The 21,492-nt window shown below is 47.6% G+C and overlaps 1 protein-coding gene across 5 annotated transcripts in view; it reads right to left on the bottom strand.

Annotated features, from left to right (window-relative positions):
- Window positions 1-14,911, bottom strand: part of Dapk1 (death associated protein kinase 1) — a 161,469-nt gene extending 146,558 nt beyond the window's left edge. For 2 of the 5 annotated variants that reach the window (NM_029653.3, NM_001285917.1), the window contains exons 1-2: window positions 14,524-14,687; window positions 14,038-14,209 (exon numbers count right to left, since the gene is read on the bottom strand). In NM_029653.3, the coding sequence (NP_083929.2) occupies window positions 14,038-14,099 (62 nt within the window). In that variant the 5' untranslated portion in view covers window positions 14,100-14,209; window positions 14,524-14,687. Of the gene's footprint in view, window positions 1-14,037; window positions 14,210-14,374; window positions 14,448-14,523; window positions 14,688-14,761 lie in introns of those variants that run through there. The other 3 variants (XM_030247400.1, XM_006517370.4, NM_134062.2) reach the window with 3 other exon arrangements.
- Between the last annotated feature and the right edge of the window lie 6,581 nt (window positions 14,912-21,492).

The raw sequence follows: 21,492 nt of genomic DNA, 5'->3' as shown, positions 1-21,492 counted from the left end.
TATCACTGTCTTTGTAAAAGAATTTTCTTAATTCCGTATAACTTGGATGAAAGAGATTGAGTCCCAAATTGACATACACACATGCACACTCACAAAACCAACAACAGCAAAACACCCACATCCTCCATTTGGAATTACATGCACTTTAATCTATAGATAGGTTCCTTTTTAATCCGCATGCTGAACCAGGTCACTGTCCAGCGTGCTGCTTAGACTCCATCTCATCCTCCTAATGGGAACTACAAATGCCAGCCTCTGGCCTAGCAGCTCCCCGTCTCGATCCCTCCCTCTCCAATCTTGAAGGTGACTGAGGTGACATCCACAAGCTGTTGAATTTCCTTCTCTATCTACTTCCCTTTCAGGTAAAATCATTCCAGATTCTCTTTTAGTATAAAGGAAAGGCTGGACTGTAAGGAGGTAGAACTGGAAGCCAGCTGCAGCTCACGAAGGAACGCCTGCAGAGACCCTGACTGACGGCACCCTACAGAGACATTGTCTGGGAAGCTCTAAATAGCAAACCTCCTGGGACCAAGTTCACTCACCTGGGGACTGACTTTTCCTCTGAGGGGTTCTGGGGGGGTCACACATCTTGCTCTCCACCGTCTTCCCTGACTCGTGGCTAGGAATGCAGCCCAGCTGGAGGGCTGTGCTGTAAAACCTCCCCCACCCTTAGAAAGGTGTGGGAAAGAACATCCATCCATTTCTGCACCCAGAGCCCAGATCTCCACTTTTCCGAGCCCCAGCCACACCTCAGAGACTCTTCCGTGCTGTCTCCTACGTGTAAAAACTCTTCTAAAGGACTCGATACCCTGCAACAATCCACCAGTGTCCCTCCTTGAACCCCTCATCCAAGACTTTCCAGAAGCAATTGCAGAGATACGTATTTAATCATAGCAATGATAAGCAGGAGGAAAGAAGGCAATGCCACCTTTTCTGCCTCGGCGCGGTGAGTATCAAGGAATCAAGCTGGCAGGGTCTCCAGTCCTAGCCAAACAGTGACAAAGGAGACAAGCACTCTCAGGAGCAGCCAGAACAAACCAGGCGAAACTGTCCCAGCCCTGGACCTCCAAGTTCAAAGCCTTCTTTTAGCCTAGTCCACCGGAAGTTCAGAGACATCCTTATTGCCGATTGGACACAGGACCTCCTTGACCTCGGCCCCTGTACTTGTCAGTCAAGACTCGTGTGTTTTGACCCTGCGGCTGAGTGATTCTTTGGAAAGAGAAATGATTCTGCTCCCATAGCCAACTGGCTAGAGCGAGCATTTCTTTGGGCCACAGGTGGAGTTGAAGTGGTTCAATGGCCTACATCAAGGTAGAGGCATGTTCAATGCACAGGAAAGCCCCGCCCAGCAGAGGGCTACTCAGACCACAATAAGGTCTGGGCTTGGAGGAAACAAGGAAGTCAGCGAGCGTCCCGGTAATGCCATCCTCACTGGGGCCAAGGCAGAGCCAACAATTACTCCTCAACAAACTCCTCACCAACAATATCGACTTCTGCCACTTCAGTCTCCAGGATGGCTCACCTCTCCGTTTCGCTCACAGTGCTGGGCGACTGGATGATAGATAAAGGTTTTACAGCTGAGCTGCATAACCCCGGCCTGGGTCATTTTCCTTCACATCCTGACTTCAATTTCTTGCAAGGGACCTGTAGACAGAGACTCACACACTCTGTATGTGCGCCTGATTCTTACCAGTGTACGTGTGTCTACCTCTCACAAGAAGCTGGACGGGTGAAGGGGCAAAATGAGGGGAAAAAAATCAAATTCTTCAAATCAGAATGACTTGACCTGACTCTAAAAAGTGTTTTCACCTTTCTTTATCTCACTCAAAAAACAATTATTTTTTTTTTGTTTGTGTCTAGGTGTTTGCCTGCCTGTGCCCCTGTGTGCCAGGTGTGTGTTTGGTGCCCACAGAAGCCAGAAGAGGGTGTCAAGTCCCCTGGTTGTGAGCCACCACGCAGGTGCTGGGAACTGAATCCAGACTGTCTCCAAGGACAGCCAGTGCCTTTAACCACGGGGCCATCTCTCTCACCCAGCATAGCACAGCTGTTATAAACTAGAGAGATGAATGCAGCAGGCTCCCAACTAAGAAGGAATCCTTTAAAAGCTGCCTGTCCTTCAGCAGCCAGGTTTGCTTAAACAAGCCATATGCTACCTCCAACCACTCATGGGGACAGCCACTCAGCAGCATCGGCGGGCATTACCCGGCAGCTGGCAGAGCCCGGCCATTAGGCAGATCTGAACAATCCAGCCTTTCAGCCACCAACCTAATGGACTTTTCTTGGCAGAGGCAGATCTGAGTTGGCCAAGTAACCGCTTTCACATCTCCAATCATGGCGTGTCAGGAATGAATGGACCCTCCAGTCCTCCCTGGGTCTCGCTCTCTGTATGTAGCAGGCACTCATCTCAGACTCCCTCTGGCCTAATGATCCACAGCACACATCGATCCAGTTTCCCCTCCTCAAGCTCCTAGTACTGTATCTAGGCACTTCAGCTGGCTTTCAAGATTAACATGCAAGCTGACATCTTGGACTTATGGACCCGCCATGCTGAAAGGACTGCTAAGTCCTGAGAGGACAGATTCAGCACCAGAGACCAGCAAGCTCCTTGGGTCTCTCTAATCCACTTTTAGTTACTATTACAAAATGCCTGAGGCTAGATGCACATGAGAGATTTCTTCAACCAAGGCGGTGGTGGCACACACTTGTTAATCCCAGCATTTGAGAGGCAGAGGCAGAGGCAGGCGGATCTCTGTGAATTTGAGGCCAGCCTGGTCTAGAATGAATTCCAGAACAGCCAGGATTATATAGAGGAACTCAGTCTCAAAAAAAAAAAAAAAAAAGCCATATTAAAACATGAATTTACATGCTGACACACAGTCTCAGTGTCACCACTCCACAATGCAGGTCTGGCTGAAGGCAGCAGGATCCCTCTCCCTCTCCCCAACCCCTCCCCCTCCTCTTCCCCCTCCCCCTCCATCTCTCTCCACCCTGTCCCCTACCCCTCCCTCTCACTTTGCTTCCCTCTGTAGCTGTTCTCTTGTTAGGAGAGAGACTCCTGGCCCTGAAGTGGCTCCCTTTTCCTCCCGTGGTCTAGGTGGACTGGTGACTATAATACTTAAGCTCTGCCTCCAGCAGCTAGCTTTCAAATGCCCAGCCATGTGTTTGAGAGATACTGAAAGAACCACCAGCCCACCTCAGAAGCACTCACAAAGGCCAAGGGAGCCCAGCCCAGGGGATAGGAGCAGACAACACAGCGGGGACAAACTTGCTTAGCCATATAGACAAATGGGTCAGATAAATGAGGCTGACACCAGAAGGGACCCACACAGGAAGCTGAGCCAAGGGGGCAGAAAGAAGGAGAGGAGAAAACCAGAGTGGACAAGAATGAGGGAAAACACAGCCACAGCCACAGGGAGCTGGGACCAGGACCTGAACATGCAAATGAGGAAGGAAGAAGGCAGCCGACCCAGAAATTCAAGCAGACCCAAAATCAGTTTACACGTAGTCAATCCCTCCCTACTCTCTCTCTGAGACAGGGCCTCCCTGGCTAGCATGGAGCTCACATGTAGACCAGGTTTTGAACTCAGAGATCTGCCTGCCTCCACCTCCAGAGTGCTGAGATGACAGATATGCACCACAGCACCCAACCTGTCTTTCATTCTTGCTCTTGGTCTTATTAAACAGTCACTGGAGTGCCTATTACTGTGCCAGTCACCTTACATAGTATTGACATAGCAGCCTTGGAAAGGCATAGAGACAATTCTCACTTCATAAATGAGAAAATGGAGTCTCGCAGAAATAGTGTTGTCTGTGTGATACCGATACACTGAGAAGTCAGAGATGCGGTCCCTCCAAAACTCGCTGACAATTGATTCCCAGTACACAGAACAGTGGGGTGAAGCGTGTCTTGGGACAGGTTATGAATGGATTAAGGTCATTAGCCTAGGAGTGGATTAGCTATCCCCAGGGTGGGCTGTTACCCACTCTTGGCTTTCTCTGACCCTTTTTCCTTGCCCTTTTATCCTTCTCCACAGATGACAAGGGACTCTGAAGACACAGGCACTATGCCTGGGAGCCAGATAAGCTTCCATTTCTAAAGGACTCAACTGTCCAAATTCTGTTGCAGCAACAGAAAACAGATGAACAAAAACAGGTTAGAAGCCTTGAACCACATCCTCTGGTAATGAACCTGTACAGGCAGATGAGTTGTATAGTGACTCCAACGGGAACTGTTGAACCCGTGGACAGCAAGGGGCAGACCCAGGAGGAAAGAACTCCTCCAACAGCTGCAGGGGAACGGAAACCACTACAAACACAAGAACCACAGAGCTAGGAGTTTCCAACATGTCTGACAGCAGTGCACAACTAACTGTAGACACTCAGAGAAGCAATACTTTATTTATTTTTGTAGTTCAGCAGCTTTTAAAAGTTCATATTTATTCATTTTTTTCAAAATAGATGTACATTTTTTTAAAAAGGAAGATTTACAACAAGAAAGATTGCCTTCTGCACAACACCAAACCCAATGACTCATGATGGGACCTCACAGGTAAGAGCCACCAATTCAAGCCCAATCCTTAAGTCCATTTCCCAGCCATATGCAGCTGTGGGGATCCCAGGAGACACTTCAAGTGGAATGAATCTCAAAGAACCTTTATAAAGGGTGCGTGTGTGTGTGTGTGTGTGTGTGTGTGTGTGTGTGTGTGGTGTGTGCGCGAGCGCATGCAAAATGCTTGCTAATTGGTGTATACCTGTGTGTACAGGTGTGCCTACATATGTATACATGTCTATCTGTGTGTACAGGTGTGCCTACATATGTATACATGTCTATCTGTGTGTACAGGTGTGCCTGCACGTGGATGCCTGAGGCTGACACCGATATTGAGTATATTCCAGTACCTCTAATATTCCAATATTCCAATCAACTCCTTTCATACTTTTTGAGACAGAGCCTATCACTCTAAGCCTGAGGTTCCCTGGTTCTGCTGCCAGCAAGCCCCAAGGGATCTCACTGTCTCCAACTCGTCGGATAGGTGGATCGATAATTACAAGTTGAGTGTCCCCTCTTTGACATCTGAGGCTGGAAATGTACCAGATGTCACAAGTGTTTTAGACTCTTTGGAATATTCGATGAACTCACCAATGAAGCTTTCCTCAGGCGAAAATCCAAAATAACCCACTGAGCGTCTTATCCATCATCAAACAGTCGGGATTCCTGAACACACACCAGTTTTACAGTTTCAGGCCAGCGAGGTTCAGTCATAGTTGTGCCTGTTGGCTCACAGATTGCTAGGGCGGCCTCTGTGGCACCGCAGGTGAGTTCATCTCTGACTTTAGCTCTAACTGTTAAGTTTGTCTTCTACAGGGCGCACACACCTCCTGCACTGACAGCTCTCCTCCCTCCATCCCTCGCCCAGAAACATACACTTACGCTATTCCCTGCAAACCACAGAAGAGGGATGGGCTGAGCATGGGGGAGGGGTGAGCCGAACATGGGGGAGGGGAGAGCTGAACACTGGGGAGGGGTGAGCTGAACATAGGGGAGGGGTGAACTGAACATGGGGGAGGGGTGAGCTGAACATGGGGGAGGGGTGAACTGAACATGGGGGAGGGGTGAGCTGAACATGGGGGAGGGGTGAACTGAACATGGGGGAGGGGTGAGCTGAACACTGGGGAGGAGTGAGCTGAACATAGGGAAGGGGTGAACTGAACACGGGGGAGGGGTGAGCTGAACATAGGGGAGGGGTGAACTGAACACGGGGGAGGGGTGAGCTGAACATGGGGGTGGGGTAAGTTGAATATGGGGGTGGGGTAAGCTGAACATGGGGGAGGGGTGAGCTGAACAAGGGGGAAGGGTGAACTGAACATGGGGGGAAGGGAGAGCAATATAGAGGGGAGAGGTTAGCTGAACATGGGGGAGGGGTGAGCTGTACAGAGGAGCAGATGCAGCGCAGACCTTCCCAAAGGACGACGTTATCAGGACCACGCTGGCATCAACACTGATGGAGTCTCCACTTCTCCCCAGCAGAGCTGGCTGCTTATTTTTTCCTTTCATTATTACTTAAATGGTACAAACCCCGCCTCTTGTGCCACTGGGCCACAGACAGACCTCTGAGTTGCTAAGCAGATGGGGGAAGCTCAGAGAAAAACTCCAACCCTCCTCTGGATGGGACAGCAGAGAGGCACTGATTCTTCTTCCCGACTGGAAAATCCTGCACTGCAGGCCGAGCTTGGGAGCTTGTCATAAACATCTGCAACAGGCTAGACAATTTTATACTAAAAGGGTAGAGACGCGGCCAGGTTCGTGGTCCACGCCTTCAATCCTAGCACTCGGGAGACAGAGACATGCACTTTGAGTTCATCCTGGTCTACAAAGTGAGTTCCAGCTAGAAAATACAAGGTGAGACACTGTGTTAAATTTAAAAAGAGAAAAAAAAAAAGTTAAGGTGGGGTTTGGGGAAATGGCTCAGTTAGGAAAGTGTTGGTCACTCAAGCACCAGGACTTGGGTTCAGTAGTGGACACTTACAAAACCAGGGCTGGGGAGGTAGGAACAAGAATAAAGCCCAAGCCAGCTAGCCAGAGGCTCCTAAAGAATGATCTGTGACCTCCACAAGTATGCACACATTCATGTTCCGGCATACATACACACACACACACACACACACACACACACGTGCACATACATACCCCAAAAGTAAAAGGTGGGTTGGGGGTGTGGCTCGGTGGAACAGCTGTTTATTCTGCTACCCCGAAAGGAAGGAAGGAAGGAAGGAAGAAAGGAAGGAAGGAAGGAAGGAAGGAAGGAAGGAAGGAAGGAAGGAAGGAAGGAAGAGATAAATAAATAGTGGAAAAATAACTCAACCATGGAAATCTGTCCATTCTTGCAAGTGAGATATAGACACTATGCGTGACCCTTTTCCAAAATGAACTGGACCCTGAGTGTTTAGGATTGGTGGTTTGTTTTTTTTTCTTTTTATGGTCGCTATTGGTTTTTTCTTCTTTTCAGATTTTAAAAGACTTACATATCCATAAACAGAAGAAACGCAAGTTTAAACATAAAATTCACCTGTTTTCTTCACACCTTTCCCAAACAGCCTGAGGTAATGGGATGGTGCATGCAGCAGGTACACACAAGGGTGTGAGCCTGCCTAAGCTATTGCGGAGGTCAGAGGAGGACACTGGCTGTCCGCTCCATCAGTGTCTCTCACTAAGTTGGAACTAAGCCAGCAAGCCCCGAGATCCTCTCCCCCTCCCCCCTGTCCAGCACTGGAGTGGCAGGACCTTTTGTTTTTCCTAAGAAAGATGAAATTCAGGGAAGGTTATTAGTATATTGTTATTTAAACCATATTAGTAGGAGAACAGAAAATCAAATGCCACACTTTCTTCCCTCCATCTTCTCCTAACTCCCCACTTAAAGGAATGCACTTAGAATATCCAGAAAGGGACATGACAACTTGTTACTAATAACACACTGCTGTGGAATCCCCATCGAAGCCAAGGGGAGATAGATACACTTTGCTCTGCTGAGATATCCCAGGAAAATCAAAGCAAGTTCATTCATGTCACCTTCCCAATAAAATCCCAAATGACCACACACTAGGTTTGAGCTACAATGACCATGAAACAAAAAACCGTGGATCACTGAGTAGGAGGACCCAGGGGACAGAGACCAGAGTCTTCCACACTACAGTACTAAGAAGTTAAACTATAACCTACGAGTTTTATCAAGTTTACAAAATGCTAACAATTAACTTGGGGACTTGACTAAACAGTATGTACACATGTGCTGGTGCCACGGGTAACTGCAGAGAACAACTGACAAGGAAACCGTAAAATGGTTGGAGCAGGCTTAGAGCCGAGGTAGCACACACGTTCAGAAGGACCAGAGCAGTATGGCCAGCGTTGGCAGGCTTCTATAGAATGGAAACTGTTGCAGTTTGACTGCAACATCCCCCACAGACTGAAGAACTTTTAGGAGGTGGGGCCTAACTGAAGAAAGTAGTCATGAGGGGTGGGGCTTCAGAGGCTGCACATAGCCAGACCAGCCCATAGCTGCAGCAGAGACCTCTGCTTCCTATCCAGAGCTACCTGAACAAGCCTACTGAGCTTTCCCACTGCTGTACAGTGACAGTCCTGACATGGAGGAGGGGAGGTGAAACCATGAACCGAAAAAAAAAAAAAAAAAAAAAAAAAAAAAACCCTTCCCTGTTGTCATCAAGTTATTCTGTCCCAGGAAGACCAAGATAATCCATGCATTCAACTATACTCTACATTGTGTCAACTGGAGTGCCAAACGTGTAGAGGTGTCCAAGATACTGCTTTCAAATACCAATTTGATTTAACTCTGGGAAAGAGGAGGGATCACCACAGGGTAAACCTAATAAAACAATAGGTCAAGCCTGGGCCAGGTCCTCAGATGATCTTGTCACCTTCTAACCAGCGTCTTGAGGAAATTGCTGTGACTAAACGCTGAACAGAAGAGAGATGCTGACCACCAGGCTTCCCCCAGGCCACAGTCTCTGAGGCCTCTGGTGGCCTAATGGCAAGGGAAGCCACCCGACTCCTGTCAGCACACACTTTCTTTTCTCTCCTGATCAGAAATGCATTTCCGAAGCATCATGCTTAGGTTGGGTACACACAACAGTTGGCTAGGAATTAAGGATACGTTTCTCTGCTGAGTCAGTCAATAAATATAACCTTGATTTAGTCTGCCTGCACCCCAAAACCCCAACACACCATCTGAGGAGATACCCTGCAGTCAATTTTCTGTCTTTCCACCCTGTTGCCCCACCACCACCACCTCTCCCCATAGGACCTAGAGGGAAACAGTCCATGCCTTCAGGGAGTGACAAGTCCTGGGAGGCAGGGGACATGGAGCAAAAGACAATGAATGTCCCCTCAGCTAGTAAAATATGCAGTGAGCGTCCTCTCCGCATCACAGTTCTCTCCGTTTTCCTGGGGCATGTCAACACAACTGACCCTGACCTATCAGGTTCCTAGAAGCAAGGTAAAAAAACAAGCCCAGCGTGGAAGAGCATGCGCGCAGGCCCAGGAAGTCAGCTCCAACCCCCTCCGCTACTGGCTCTGCTACCGGCCACCCTGAACCTAAGTTCAGGCCCAGGGCCAGAACACAAACTTTCCATCACCAAATTGCTCTCCCTAATAAATACCACCAGCCTCATGCCTGCCTTCCCACTGCCTTCTCACAATTTCTCACTTTCAATTAAAACGCCTATGGATTTTATGCCAAACGGGGCAGGCCATAAATCTGAATTATAAGCTTCTAAACGCCATCCAAGCCGATGTGAAATATTTAATGCTCCACTCCATTTGTTGTCCTTTAAACTGATCTCACTTCTGGAAGTTTGGGCAGCTATGCTCCTTGCTGTTGGGTGGTAGAGAATGCAAATGTGAAGGTTTCAGTTCCATGAGCTTCGACATCTTCAATGGCTGTCCTCATCACGGTCCCTGATTACTGAAGGCCCATATCTATACTTCTCCTAAGGACCCATTCAGTCGATTGCCACACATTCGCTGAGCACCCACTAAGCACCATCCATCTAATTCAGCACTATAAACGAGAACATGATGAGAAAGTTTAAGGTTGTCACTACCTGGGAGATCAAGCAGACTATTACTGTGCAGGGTGGCAGCCGCCATAATACAGAAATACAGGTTATTGAATTAATAATATTAGGCAGTGACTATGTGTCATAAATCCAGGGCCACTGTCTCAAATTCACCCAAGGCCATATAACTGTCGATGTCCAAAACAGGGCACCAAGGCTTTAACGGCTGCAATTACCATCTATACCTGAAGTCCACTCTCTTCTGCTGCCCCGGTAGCTCTGATACATTGGCCTTGTGTCTTCAGCACACCACACAGCCTCTAGAGAAAGAACCACAGGAATGGACACGGGACCACAGAGCATACCAAGAAGGAGCTCTCAAGCAAGCAGCAAGCTGCAAGGATCGTGATGGACACTAATATAAAACCCTGGGAGCTGTAGACAAGTCATCTATCTGGCTTCTGTAACCATGAAGTGGCCGCAGAGATGCCTCACGGCTGTGGAGGACTTGCTGTGTAATTCAGGCGGCTGGAAGTTCAAATCCCAGCACTCATACAAGCCAAGCATCTCACACACGCCTACAATTCACTCCAGCTCCGAAGAGAAAAGTGGGGAAAGGGAAATAGTTAAGGCTTGCTGACTGCTAGCTTCCCTAAGAAAATGTGAGCCCCAGGTTCAGGGAAAGAACCTGCTTTAAAGGACTAGGTAGAGACTAAAAAAGAAAGGCATTCTGGACTCTACACATGTGCACATGTGAGCACACCTGCACACACACACACACACACACACACACACACACACACACAACTCTGTTGAAAGTTATCAGAGTTACTAAGGAAGTGGGCTTCGGTAAGACCAAGTAAGATCAGACCATGAAACAGGAGATAGGGCCAGTCCCTCAGCAAAGCAGGAGACAAGGAGGTACTCAGAAAACTCAAAGGCCAAGCACAGTGATGGCCAAGAGTTTAACCAAGGCCATTGGTGGGCAAGCCAGCAAGTAGCTGCCCAAAGTCCCAGCTGAGAAAAGATGCCAGGGTACACTGGGCTATTAAAACACCCTAAGCGTAACAGTCCTGAAAGGTGCTCTCATTAGACCTCATCTTGGGGAGCAGTGTATTCCATGGAAGGAGCACCATGGTCAGCTTCTCAGGAGAGGGCAAGAAATGCCAGACAGCCTCTTTGAGTTAGTGGTGAAGGGCTCCAAAATCTAAAGAGAATGTCCCCTACACACACACACACACACACACACACACACACACACACACACTTCTGCTTGGAGGACAGAGCTCTAGCCCAGAGCTGCAGTAATCTGAATCAGAGAAACCAAAGACAGTCAGCTGCCAAAAAGGTCTCCACCAGGACCCTTCGCACACAGCAGGCCCCCTCTTCAAACTGGGAAACAGATGAGACTTCCTCATAGATCCACGGAGTCATCAGCCTGTCTCAGACATGGACCCATCCTGGTCAGGGCTACAGATCAGAATCTGTTCTGGATCGGACCTTCTAAATTGTCTCCACCACTTAAATGACTTTCAGGTTCTCTGAAATAAGTACTGGGACTATCAGTTATGACCTGGAAGGCCACAAAGCCACCAAAATGCAAAGTTGGGTTTTGGTGTCGCCTATTTGTCTGGTGGTTGATCTCATCTGTCACTCCCTGACAAAAACTCTCGGGTAGTATTAAAGTTCTTAGCAGTCAACAAGAAGTTCTACAGTCTGGGGGCACTAACAGATACAGGCACACGCATTCAAAAGCCACACCCTCTCGGTTTCTCCAAGTTAAATAACAATAGTGTGTTCTACTTCCTTAAAATTCATCCTTTCTCTTCCAGATAAGCATTTTTGGGGTCCAATTATGTGATGAACAGCTATATTTAAGGATCACTAAAGAGACCTAGGTGGGGCTCTGTGGTTGAGGGTGTGTTGCTCTTCTAGAGGACACATGTTCAATACCCAGCACTCACACCAGGTTTCTCACAACTGCCTACAATGCCATCTTGGAAAGATCCAATACCCTCTTCTAGGGTCTATCGGCACCTGTAGTTATGCAGCAGACAGAGGCTCATAAATAAACTAAAGTTTGAAACTCTGAATGCTAGTCCACTTAAAGCTCTCCTTAGCAGTTCACAGCTCAGAGCTTAGCATCACCCTGTGCGATGGTTTGTATATGCTTGGCCCAGGGAGTAGCACTATTAGAAGGTGTAGCCCTGTTGGAGTGGGTATATCACCATGGGTGTGGGCTATAAGACCCTCACCCTAGCTGCCTGGAGGTCAGTCTTCCCTTAGAAGTCTTCAGATAAAGATATAGAACTCTCAAGCTCCTCCTGCACCATGCTTGCCTGAAGGCTGCCATGTTCCTGCCTTGATGATAATGGACTGAACCTCGGAACCTGTAAGGCAGCCCTAATTAAATGTTGTCATTTGTAAGAGTTGCCTTGGTCATGGTGTCTGTTCACAGCAGTAAAACCCTAACTAAGACAACCCCGCATTCAGGCCACATACCTGTCTCTTTCCATTTCTCTGCCTGTGAGCCCCTCCCTCCACTCCCAGTCTTCCAGAGACATATGACATCACTCGTGCCGCATCTTCTCTGCCCGTGCCCCTCCCATCAGAGCTTCTTTGGCAGAAGTGATGATGTCCAAGACAGGATAAAACCACAGGTTGTGGGACATCCTTAGAAAAAGCCAACCTTTACCTGCTTCACATTTTGGCAAAATCAAGAGCAGCTATCACAATAGCTGTGCATTTTCTTTCTTAAAAATCCCAACTCCCAGTTACTCCAGAACACCTCTTCAAGATTCCTAGGTCGCATGAATTATTAAACAAACAACTCATCAATTAGTCTTTCATGGAGAATAGTTAGACACAGAAGCATAGACAAGAGCCAAAATCAGAGAGAAACATTAGTGACAAATGAGCGAACCGCCATCCCTGTCATTACAAGCTCGAAGTGAAGATCAAAAATCCACTTGCTAACCACAGGGACGCCCCACCCCCTCCCCTTTCTCTTAATCCATGGAAGAAGGATTTTAAGGGAAACAAAGTCGATGAATTTCATTCATAAAGCAATCAGCTCACCTAATTTTTTTCCCATCCCTTTTCGCAAGATCATTTCTAGAATGTGTTAACCTCACAGAAATGGTATCAAACCCTTTTTTCCCCACCCTTTTTTATTTTCTAAACACCCCCCACCCCCTCCACACACACATATTCATCTTGCTATAAACCATAGAAGGAGAGTGGCTGAATTCCAGTTAAATCAAGTATTTCAACCGCACACTCAACCTCAGTCTTCTCCATACCCACGAAATGTGATCTTTCAGAACCCTGCCTTTTATTTACTTACTAAGATTTAAGATAATAGTATTGTCTTCCTCTGCACAGGCTCCACCGATGCCTCCAGGCTACACTGAACTTACACACATCCTGTACAGTAACTCTTTAGACCTCTCTCTTTCCTGGGCTGTCTGGATTATTACAAAGTTTTGGTTAGATATCTTTCAAAATCCTATTAGGTAATAGGTCTTCCCCCCCACCCCCACCCCCACCCCTTTTCAGTTCCCTGCCCATGAATTAAAAAAGAAGCTTGGTATGAGGCCATGGGGTATATATGGAAAAATACAAACTTCAATACACACTCTGTGTGAGTAATTGCAAGTACGTTTGTTTATAAGCCCGTTTGCCTGCTTCTGTCACAATGCCAATACACAAATTTCACAAGACAAATTTTAAATCTAGGTATGAACACTGGGCTCTCTGCGCACACAGCAGAGATCAATACACTCGGTGGGCTAATGGATACCCAGCACTCGTCAAGGGCTCCCAGTGAAATCTTCTTTGTGCACCTAGACACTGACACACTCTGCTCAGCATCGCACCCCCCACAGCGTGTTGGTACGCTCTGAATCTAGACAGCCGCCATAAATGACACCGAAGCCACCACTAACCAAGCCGGGAATTAAATTCCTGGTTGGAAGAAGTTTCAAAATCCAAGGCCAACATCTGGCAAGTTCCACGCCTGCCTACCAATCCTGGCTGGTGTTGCACTGAAAATTAGCACAAGGGGAGAGAATTGTTTAAGTGCCCATTAATTAACTTGTACGCCGCTTAAAACACACATGGGTGGTCCCTCCAGTTGCAGTTAGAATCTTTGCGTTTGCCTCATTGTCTCAAAAGGGTGAAGGCTGACAGGAGTTAGTAGTGCACACAATGAAGTCTGTTCTTATCCAGGGATTCTGACCATACCCTGTGCACAGTAACTGCACTGTGGGTTGCCTCTCCACCCCTCAGATCAGGCAGTTTATTCATGGTCCCTGGCTTTAGCTGGTTAGGCACCGGTTCCTCTGCTATCCGCCCATCTCAGAGAAGGGCCAGTCAGGGACATGCCCGGTTTAAGCAGCATCTGTTTATCGCGCAGTGCCCCCCACCACACACACACCGCGCGCTTCCGTCACCCCTTCCTGGTACCTGCCCAGTTCCTCGCCGGTGTCGTAGTAGTCGTCCACGTTTTCCTGCCTGAACACAGTCATGATAGACTGTCACGCCTCACCAAAGCCCAGGCCACTCCGGCTCCGCGGCCCGAACCATCCCCACCGCCGCCTCGCTGCTGCGAGCCCCTCATGCACCAAGCCGCAGACCTCTGAAAGACATGGGGAGAAGAATGAGACGGTAAACTCTAAAAAATCGGGGTCCCAGGGGCTGGGTCCCGATCTCGAGGCCTCCCGCGGGCAGGGGCCACGCGCCCTTTGTTAAGTCTAGGCTGGGGGACCCCCACACCCCGCATTGCCGCGCCCCAGCCCCGTGCCTGCGGTTCCCGGGCTCCTGCCTCCGCCTCCGGACAACGTGGGGACAGCTCGGGGAAGGGACACAAAGCGCCCTGCCCCGCCACCTGTTCCCCCGCCCGGCGCCCCGGCCGCCCTCCCGCTCCTCCCACTGCCTGCGGCGGCCACTCACCCGGTCCCGCAGCTGTCGCTTCGTGCGCCCTGAGCCCCGCGGCGGGTCCAGGTCCCCGGCAGCTCCGAGCGGCCTCCGCTCCTTGCGTCGGGCGCAGCTCGGCCCCGCGGGGACGCAGCCACCACCTCCTCCGCGCCCTCCTCCTCCGCTGCGCTCGCGGCTCCTCCCGGTCCGCGCTCCCGCCCCGCCGCGCGCACCCCGCACACACCCACTCGCCCGCACCGAGCGCGCGCCCCACCTGTGACTCGGCGCCCGGCTGCCCTCTGCCGCCCGCTTCGAAGAAGCCGGAGGCTTTCGTCCTCTCAGAGTGTGAACCCAAGGATCCGTGTGGGCCAGGCGACGTGCTCCGTGCCTGGAAAACCACAAAAAAAAAAAAAAAAAAAAAAAAAAAAATAGAGCAGAAATCAATAAAGTCCTGCCCCGGAGGCGCCCACACCCCGATGGAAACGATAGCAAACAAATAGCTTATAAATGAGGTCGCTCTGTTCTTCTGTGTTGACAACAAAAACCGAGAGAGGACAGCAGGGGCCTCATCAGAGGGGGCGTCTCCCGCCGCTTGTTTTGAGCTGAGATGTCTGAGATCCAGGGAGAAAAAGGTTGAACTATCACAGGCTGTCAGTACTGTGGTTGCTCAACTGAAACACAGCGAGTCCAGCTTGAGCTGTATTAAGCTTTCAATACACACCAGACACTGTTTAAGACTGTGTTAAAAAAAAAAAAAAAAAAAAAAAAAGAACGAAAATCGCCGTATGTGTGTCTTTATATTAGCTACATGTCAAAATGATGGTGCTTTGGACCTATCGGGTTAAATAAAACTTTATTAAAATAGTTACACTCGCTTTGTTTTGTTTGCTTGTTTGTTTTACAGTCAGAACAGTAGCCATTTACCTTGCATTGGATTGCTGAGGACTGGCCAGTCTGCGCAGACACTCTGGGTCCACCCGTGAAACCATTATGTCTCTCTCCCCGTGCTCCTGACTTAATAAAGTTCCTAAAGGGGATTCTATCCTGCTGCCTAGAATCGCCAAGGTTCATCCGTGAACCTGCCAAGAGTTCATATCCACACCACTGCTCAAACTCTCCATTCAACAGATATTTTCAACCGTGGAGGCTTGGGCCTAAAAGAACAAAGAGAAGCAAAAGAATGTATCAGATCCTAATCTTAACTCCGTCTCCAGCTAGGAGTGGTAGCACACACCTGTAATTCCAGCACATGGGTGAAGAAAACAGGAAGATCAGGAGCTTAAGGCCAGCCTCAGCTGTAGGAAAAGTTGAAGGTGAGGCTGGAGTACGCATCTCCAAACAAACACAAACAGCAAAAAGGTATTCCTAACGGCCCAAGGAAAGAGTCCAGCGGGCACGATAGAAGAAGGAGATTAGAATGTGCCACTGGCCTAAGTGCTAAGATGGAGAGTCAATACAAGAAGATCTTGAGAATTGACAAATACAATAAAAATAACAACAGCAACCAAAAACAACAACAACCAAATAAATAGAAGGGTGATTTACTTGGGAAGCATGCAAATAAATACATCTGCCAAAAAAAAAGAAGAAGAAGAAAGAAAGAAAAACACGGCGTAACTTATTTTCCAAGGCCACTGAAAGGGCTGGATCTACTCAGGGGCATTAGGGCTGATCAGAAGACATTTTTCTGGTGTCACGAAGAAGTAGGATGGAATTGAGAATTATAAATTTTCATCTAATATTCATGAGCCCATCTAGCAGCTGAACCGGCTTGGAGGTCTCACTCACTGGGATCTGCACTGACTCAGGCAAATCTTTTCGAAGCAGCAATTGTGATAGTTTAAAACAATGTCTTAGCGGGGAGTGGCGGTGCACGCCTTTAATCCCAGCACTCGGGAGGCAGAGGCAGGCAGATCTCTGAGTTCGAGGCCAGCCAGGTCTATAGAGTTCCAGAACAGCCAGGGCTACACAGAGAAACCCTGTCTTGTAAAACTGGAAAAAAAAAAAAAAGTCTTTAATTCCTTGGTTTTCCTAAGACAATCTGGGGTAGCCACACTGGGTGGTTTCTTCCCAATATTAGCTCCTCCCCGGGCTCCATACTCTATGGCCTCTCAGTGTCTCCTAGAACTACACAGTAAAGTCAGAGATCAGAGGAGCTAAGGAGATGCCCTAACCCTTGGGCACACCCACCCACCCACCCATCCTGCCACCAGACAGTTAACGGCTTCTAGCTCAAGTCCTGTGAAGTCATTATCGTAGGGTGATTTTTTTTATACAGCACTCTATCACCATATAAGAAAAATGTGAGAAGCTAAAGGAATTAGAAAAAGCTAAAGGAAACGTAACTTTGAAAACACACCAAGTCAAGGCTGGAGAAATTATTCTCTCAAATGAATCTTTACACAATTACATAAACTAGCTGTTTCCAGTTTAGGGTTAACTTTCTTAGCCTCAGTTTTATCACCCACAAAATGGGGACAAAAGCAAGTGAGATGGCTTAGCAGGTAAAGGAGCTTGCCACACAAGCCTGACAAGCTGAGTTTGATCCCCAGAAGCCACAGTGCAAAGACAGAAGTGATCACAGAAACGTGTCTTCTGAATAACACACAGACACACACACACACACAGATACATACACACAACACAATATGAACAAAATAAAGAAAATAATGAGCCAGGCAGTGGTGGCGCACGCCTTTAGTCCTAGCACTTGGGAGGCAGAGGCAGGTGGATTTCTGAGTTCGAGGCCAGCCTGGTCTACAGACTGAGTTCCAGGACAGTCAGGGTTACACAGAGAAACCCTGTCTAGAAAAACCAGAGAGAGAGAGAGAGAGAGAGAGAGAGAGAGAGAGAGAGAGAGAGAGAGAGAGAATAATGCACATGGGAACAAAGTACATTTTCATCCCCTAAGCAAATCTAAAGAGATAGAGATAATCTGTATAAAAGAGTGGTTCATTATGTAATACATCAGAATATTTAGCATTGATTTTGTGTAATGTTCTAAGCCAAAACAACTCCAAGGGACACATCTCATTCATAGAAGACAAGAACCCATGTGTTAGGAGATTCAAGCCACAAAGGACATCCACACAAATGATTGATTATAATACATATTAAGGGCTATGGCAATCGTGGAGGTCGACTTTAAACCACAGGATAAATTTCAGGCTAATATTTCATAGCTTCATTAGTCTGAGTAAACCAACTTGCTATAAAAACCTCAGAGATCACAGAGATTTATCGCATTAAAGAGTCACTTCTTGTTTGCAGGGAGTTGGGAAAGGACTAAGCTCCATTGAAATGACCCAGTCATGTCCCATCTGATGGATTTATTGCATCCTTATGTGGTCCTTTATGTGGCGGTTGAAAACAGAGAATGTGCAGCAGGATGTCCCAGAAGTTTCTTAGATTTGTAATTAAGGCTTACATTTCTTTCTTTTTTAATTAGCAAGATGGTGTCAGATCAAAGAAAGACACTTTCAGGTGAGTTTTTCATAATATTACTTTGGTCTTAACAAAAACGGACATTTTTTTAAAGGTCTATTTTTTTATGCATATGAGTGTCTTACCTACACACATTATGTGCACCATGTGTATTCCCGGTGCCTGTGGAGACACTAGGCAAGCAGAAGGCACAGGATTCCATGCAACTGGAGGTACAGGTGGTTGTGAGACAAGATGAAGTAAACCTTAGTCCTCTGGGAAGAGCAGCCAAAGTGCCAAACCACTAAGCTGTCTCTCCAGCACCAAGAGTGGATCTTTTAAAAAGCTACCACGCAGAATACTTCAGCACCTAGGTTCATTGTTAAAAGTGCTTTCCTTGGAACTGGAGAGACCATTGGGCAGTTAAGAGGGCTTGCTGCTGCTATTCCAGAGGACCCTAACTCACTTCCCAGAACCCATATCAGGCCGCTCACGACTACCTTGTAACTCCAGTTCCAGGGTATCCAATGCCCCACTGTGGTTTCCACAGACTGGGAGGTGTGTGTGAGTGTGTGGAGGGTGTGGGTGTTGGGGGGCACACTAGCACAGGCTGGGAAGTGTGGGCTCTATCACAGGCTGGGGGGTGGGGGGAGCTATTACAAACTGGGAGGTGGGAGGGCTAGAGAGTTTCATTGGAGAGGTAGCTCAGTGAAGCGATGATGGCTCACAGTCTGGAGAGGCCAATGTGAACAAACATATAACTATGCTAAATATAACCCTACCACACCACACCTCACATTGCCATTCTAGCTTTCCCCACCCTTACAGCTGGTCTGCAAGACTGTTTTAGTCTTTCCTTATCCTCCAGTCATGACCACTCTGGACTCACCCAAATGTCTCCCTCTGACTATGCTCTCCCTCATTTAACAAACTTTCTCCTCTGCCATACCTAGACTCAGTCATGCTCTCCTTTTTATTTTTATTTTACAGCAGAGAGGGCTGGGGGATGGGAGGAGTTCAGGGCTGTAAGGAAGCTGGCGTTTAGTGAGACCTTTCAAAGCTGAAGAATGAGAAGAACAGAATGGTCGATGACGGTGACAGAAGGACGGGCAGAAAGTCACAGGCAAGCAGGGTCTGGACAAGAAATGACTCCGAGGATTAGGACTGTGATCCTCGCTCGGGCTTCTTTAAGGTACCAGATCCCAGGTAGTGCTGGAGCTTTCCAATTTGAATTTGAAGAAGGTTACTAGAGACAAATCAGGAGAGGCTTTCAAATGACAGAAATCTCAGACGCTGGTCCTTTCCTGCCTAGAGAAAGGGATTCTCAGCTTGAAGCTTGGTTTCAAGTCTCCACTCACCTGCCTGATCTTCTCTTCCTGGGTATCTGTGAGGCCAGGGTGAAGGCCCTATGGGCTTTTGCCTGCTGTCTTTCTCTGCTCCCCCTTCCTCTCACTCAAGTTTCCGATTCTGATTTATTATTGAAGTGAAATCCAGAAGTGAGCACTCAGCCTTACACCCTCATCAGAACCGATGTGCCGATCATACTCACATGTACAACTGGAACTTACATCCCTATTGATTTAGTGAAGAGAATTGGGTTTTTTTGCCCCCACTGAGTCTACTTTTTCTCCTCTGTGGTGACTAATGGTCCTCTTTAAAGCCATCCGACCTCACACCATCGATTTCTAGTTATTTTCCTTTCAGCAGAAATTATGGTTAAAATATTTTCAGTCCACATCGAAATCTCTCTCCTTTTTTTTTTTTTTTTTTGAGGATGGGTATTAAATATTGCAGGAGACCCAATCACAATGAAAGCCTCTGGGTGTCCTGGCACGGTTCAACAGCTAAAAGCCTCCTTACTCAAGCCGGTGACATGATTTATGGTCCCATTCACGAAGCATCAGTTGGATTTATAGAAGCATCACTTTAAAAAAAAAAAAAAAAAAGACAAACTCGCCATGAATTTTCCCCAAAAAACTCTTGTCAGCTGGAAGATTTGTAGGGAAAGTAAAACCTGTTGACATTGTGGACCTATTTAATGCCTCGTGCCCATACTGGAAACTCTGTTCACATACCTGTGATGACGCTCCTGCTTCGGCTCACGGAGACTGCGTGCAAACACGCGCATACATGTTTAACGCGTGTGCTGCTGTTTGTTTTGAAGTTTGAATGCTTTTGCTATTTCTCTCATCTCTTTTTTTTTGGGGGGGGGGGTGTTGGGTTTTTTTTTGAGACAGGGTTTCTCTGTGTAGCCCTGGCTGTTCTGGAACTCACTCTGTAGACCAGGCTGGCCTCAAACTCAGAAATCCGCCTGCCTCTGCCTCCCAAGTGCTGGGATTAAAAGCGTGCGCCACCATGCCCGGCTCATTTCTCTCATCTCTAAGTAAAATTTCATGATGATATTTTGTGAGGTCATGCCCAGAAGCATATCCCTCAGGGATGAGGAGCCGGCACTGGATGCTCCTGAGAGGGAGGACCACCGACCACTCCTGAGAGGGAGGACCACAGACCTCTTCTGAAGGCAGCTACTCCTTTAACTTCTTCCTGCGTCACATGAAACCAGGTCATGGAGGCTAATCTCTATGAAGCCAAATTAGGAAGAGCAGCTAGACTCTACATGTCACCTGGTGCCTTATATTGTTGACAGGCAGGTATGGATTCACACACAATGCGATGTCACTGTATCAAAAGTTCTAGTGAAGAGTAGTAGTATGGAAAAGCCTGGTGATGCACACCTAAAATCACTATACATGGAAGGCGGAGTCAGGAAGATTTCGAGTCTGGGTCCATCTTGGCTATCTGGTGATTCAAGGCCAGAGACATCGTGAGACGTAAAGACATGAATAACTAAATAAACACGTAAACATAGGAAAGGAATACTGTGCTGTATAAAATAGACACTACCCGTGATTCAGTGTTGGCCTTAAGAGTTTGGAAGCTGTCTTCCAACTTCTTGGAAGAGTTTGGAAGTTCTTGGCATGGGCCAGTTACTGAATATCTGTCCAAGAATGTGTGACCTAATTTGCCTTTCTTAGGAAAGTTCTCCATAGCAGGGAGTCTTTCAGATTCCTTAATATCGCTTAGGAAGCGTTGCACCAAGTGTCTGCTGTTTACAGCAATGGTTGTTGGACAAGATGTATTCTTTTGACCAAAACATAAACAAAATATCTCAATTGCTTTCATTGTTCCTCCCTCAGTTTAGTTACAAATGCTTATTATTAAATATAATAAAGCTACCATGGTAACTGGAGAGATGGCTCAGTGTTTAAGAGCACTGGCTGCTCTTCCACACGACCTGGCTTCAATTCCCAGCAACTAGAAGATAACTATCAACTGTAACCGTAGTTACAGGGGATCTAATGCTGTCTTCTAGCCTCCGTGGCCACCAGGCACGCACGCACTGTGTACACATGTGCATCTGGGAAAGCACACATTTACATAAAATAAATTTTAGAATTTTAAAGGTCCTCCAAAAAGAATAAACCATGACCTTTCTCAGGTCATCTGAAAAATCCGATTATAATTGCCTGAGGCTGATAACAAAGCTCAAACAGACTGAGCTGTCCCAATAGAAATGAGCCA

Source organism: Mus musculus, chromosome 13 (genome assembly GCF_000001635.26).
Source record: "Mus musculus strain C57BL/6J chromosome 13, GRCm38.p6 C57BL/6J".
In the NCBI taxonomy this organism is placed as follows: domain Eukaryota; kingdom Metazoa; phylum Chordata; class Mammalia; order Rodentia; family Muridae; genus Mus; species Mus musculus.
This window is presented reverse-complemented; position numbering and strand designations above follow the sequence as displayed.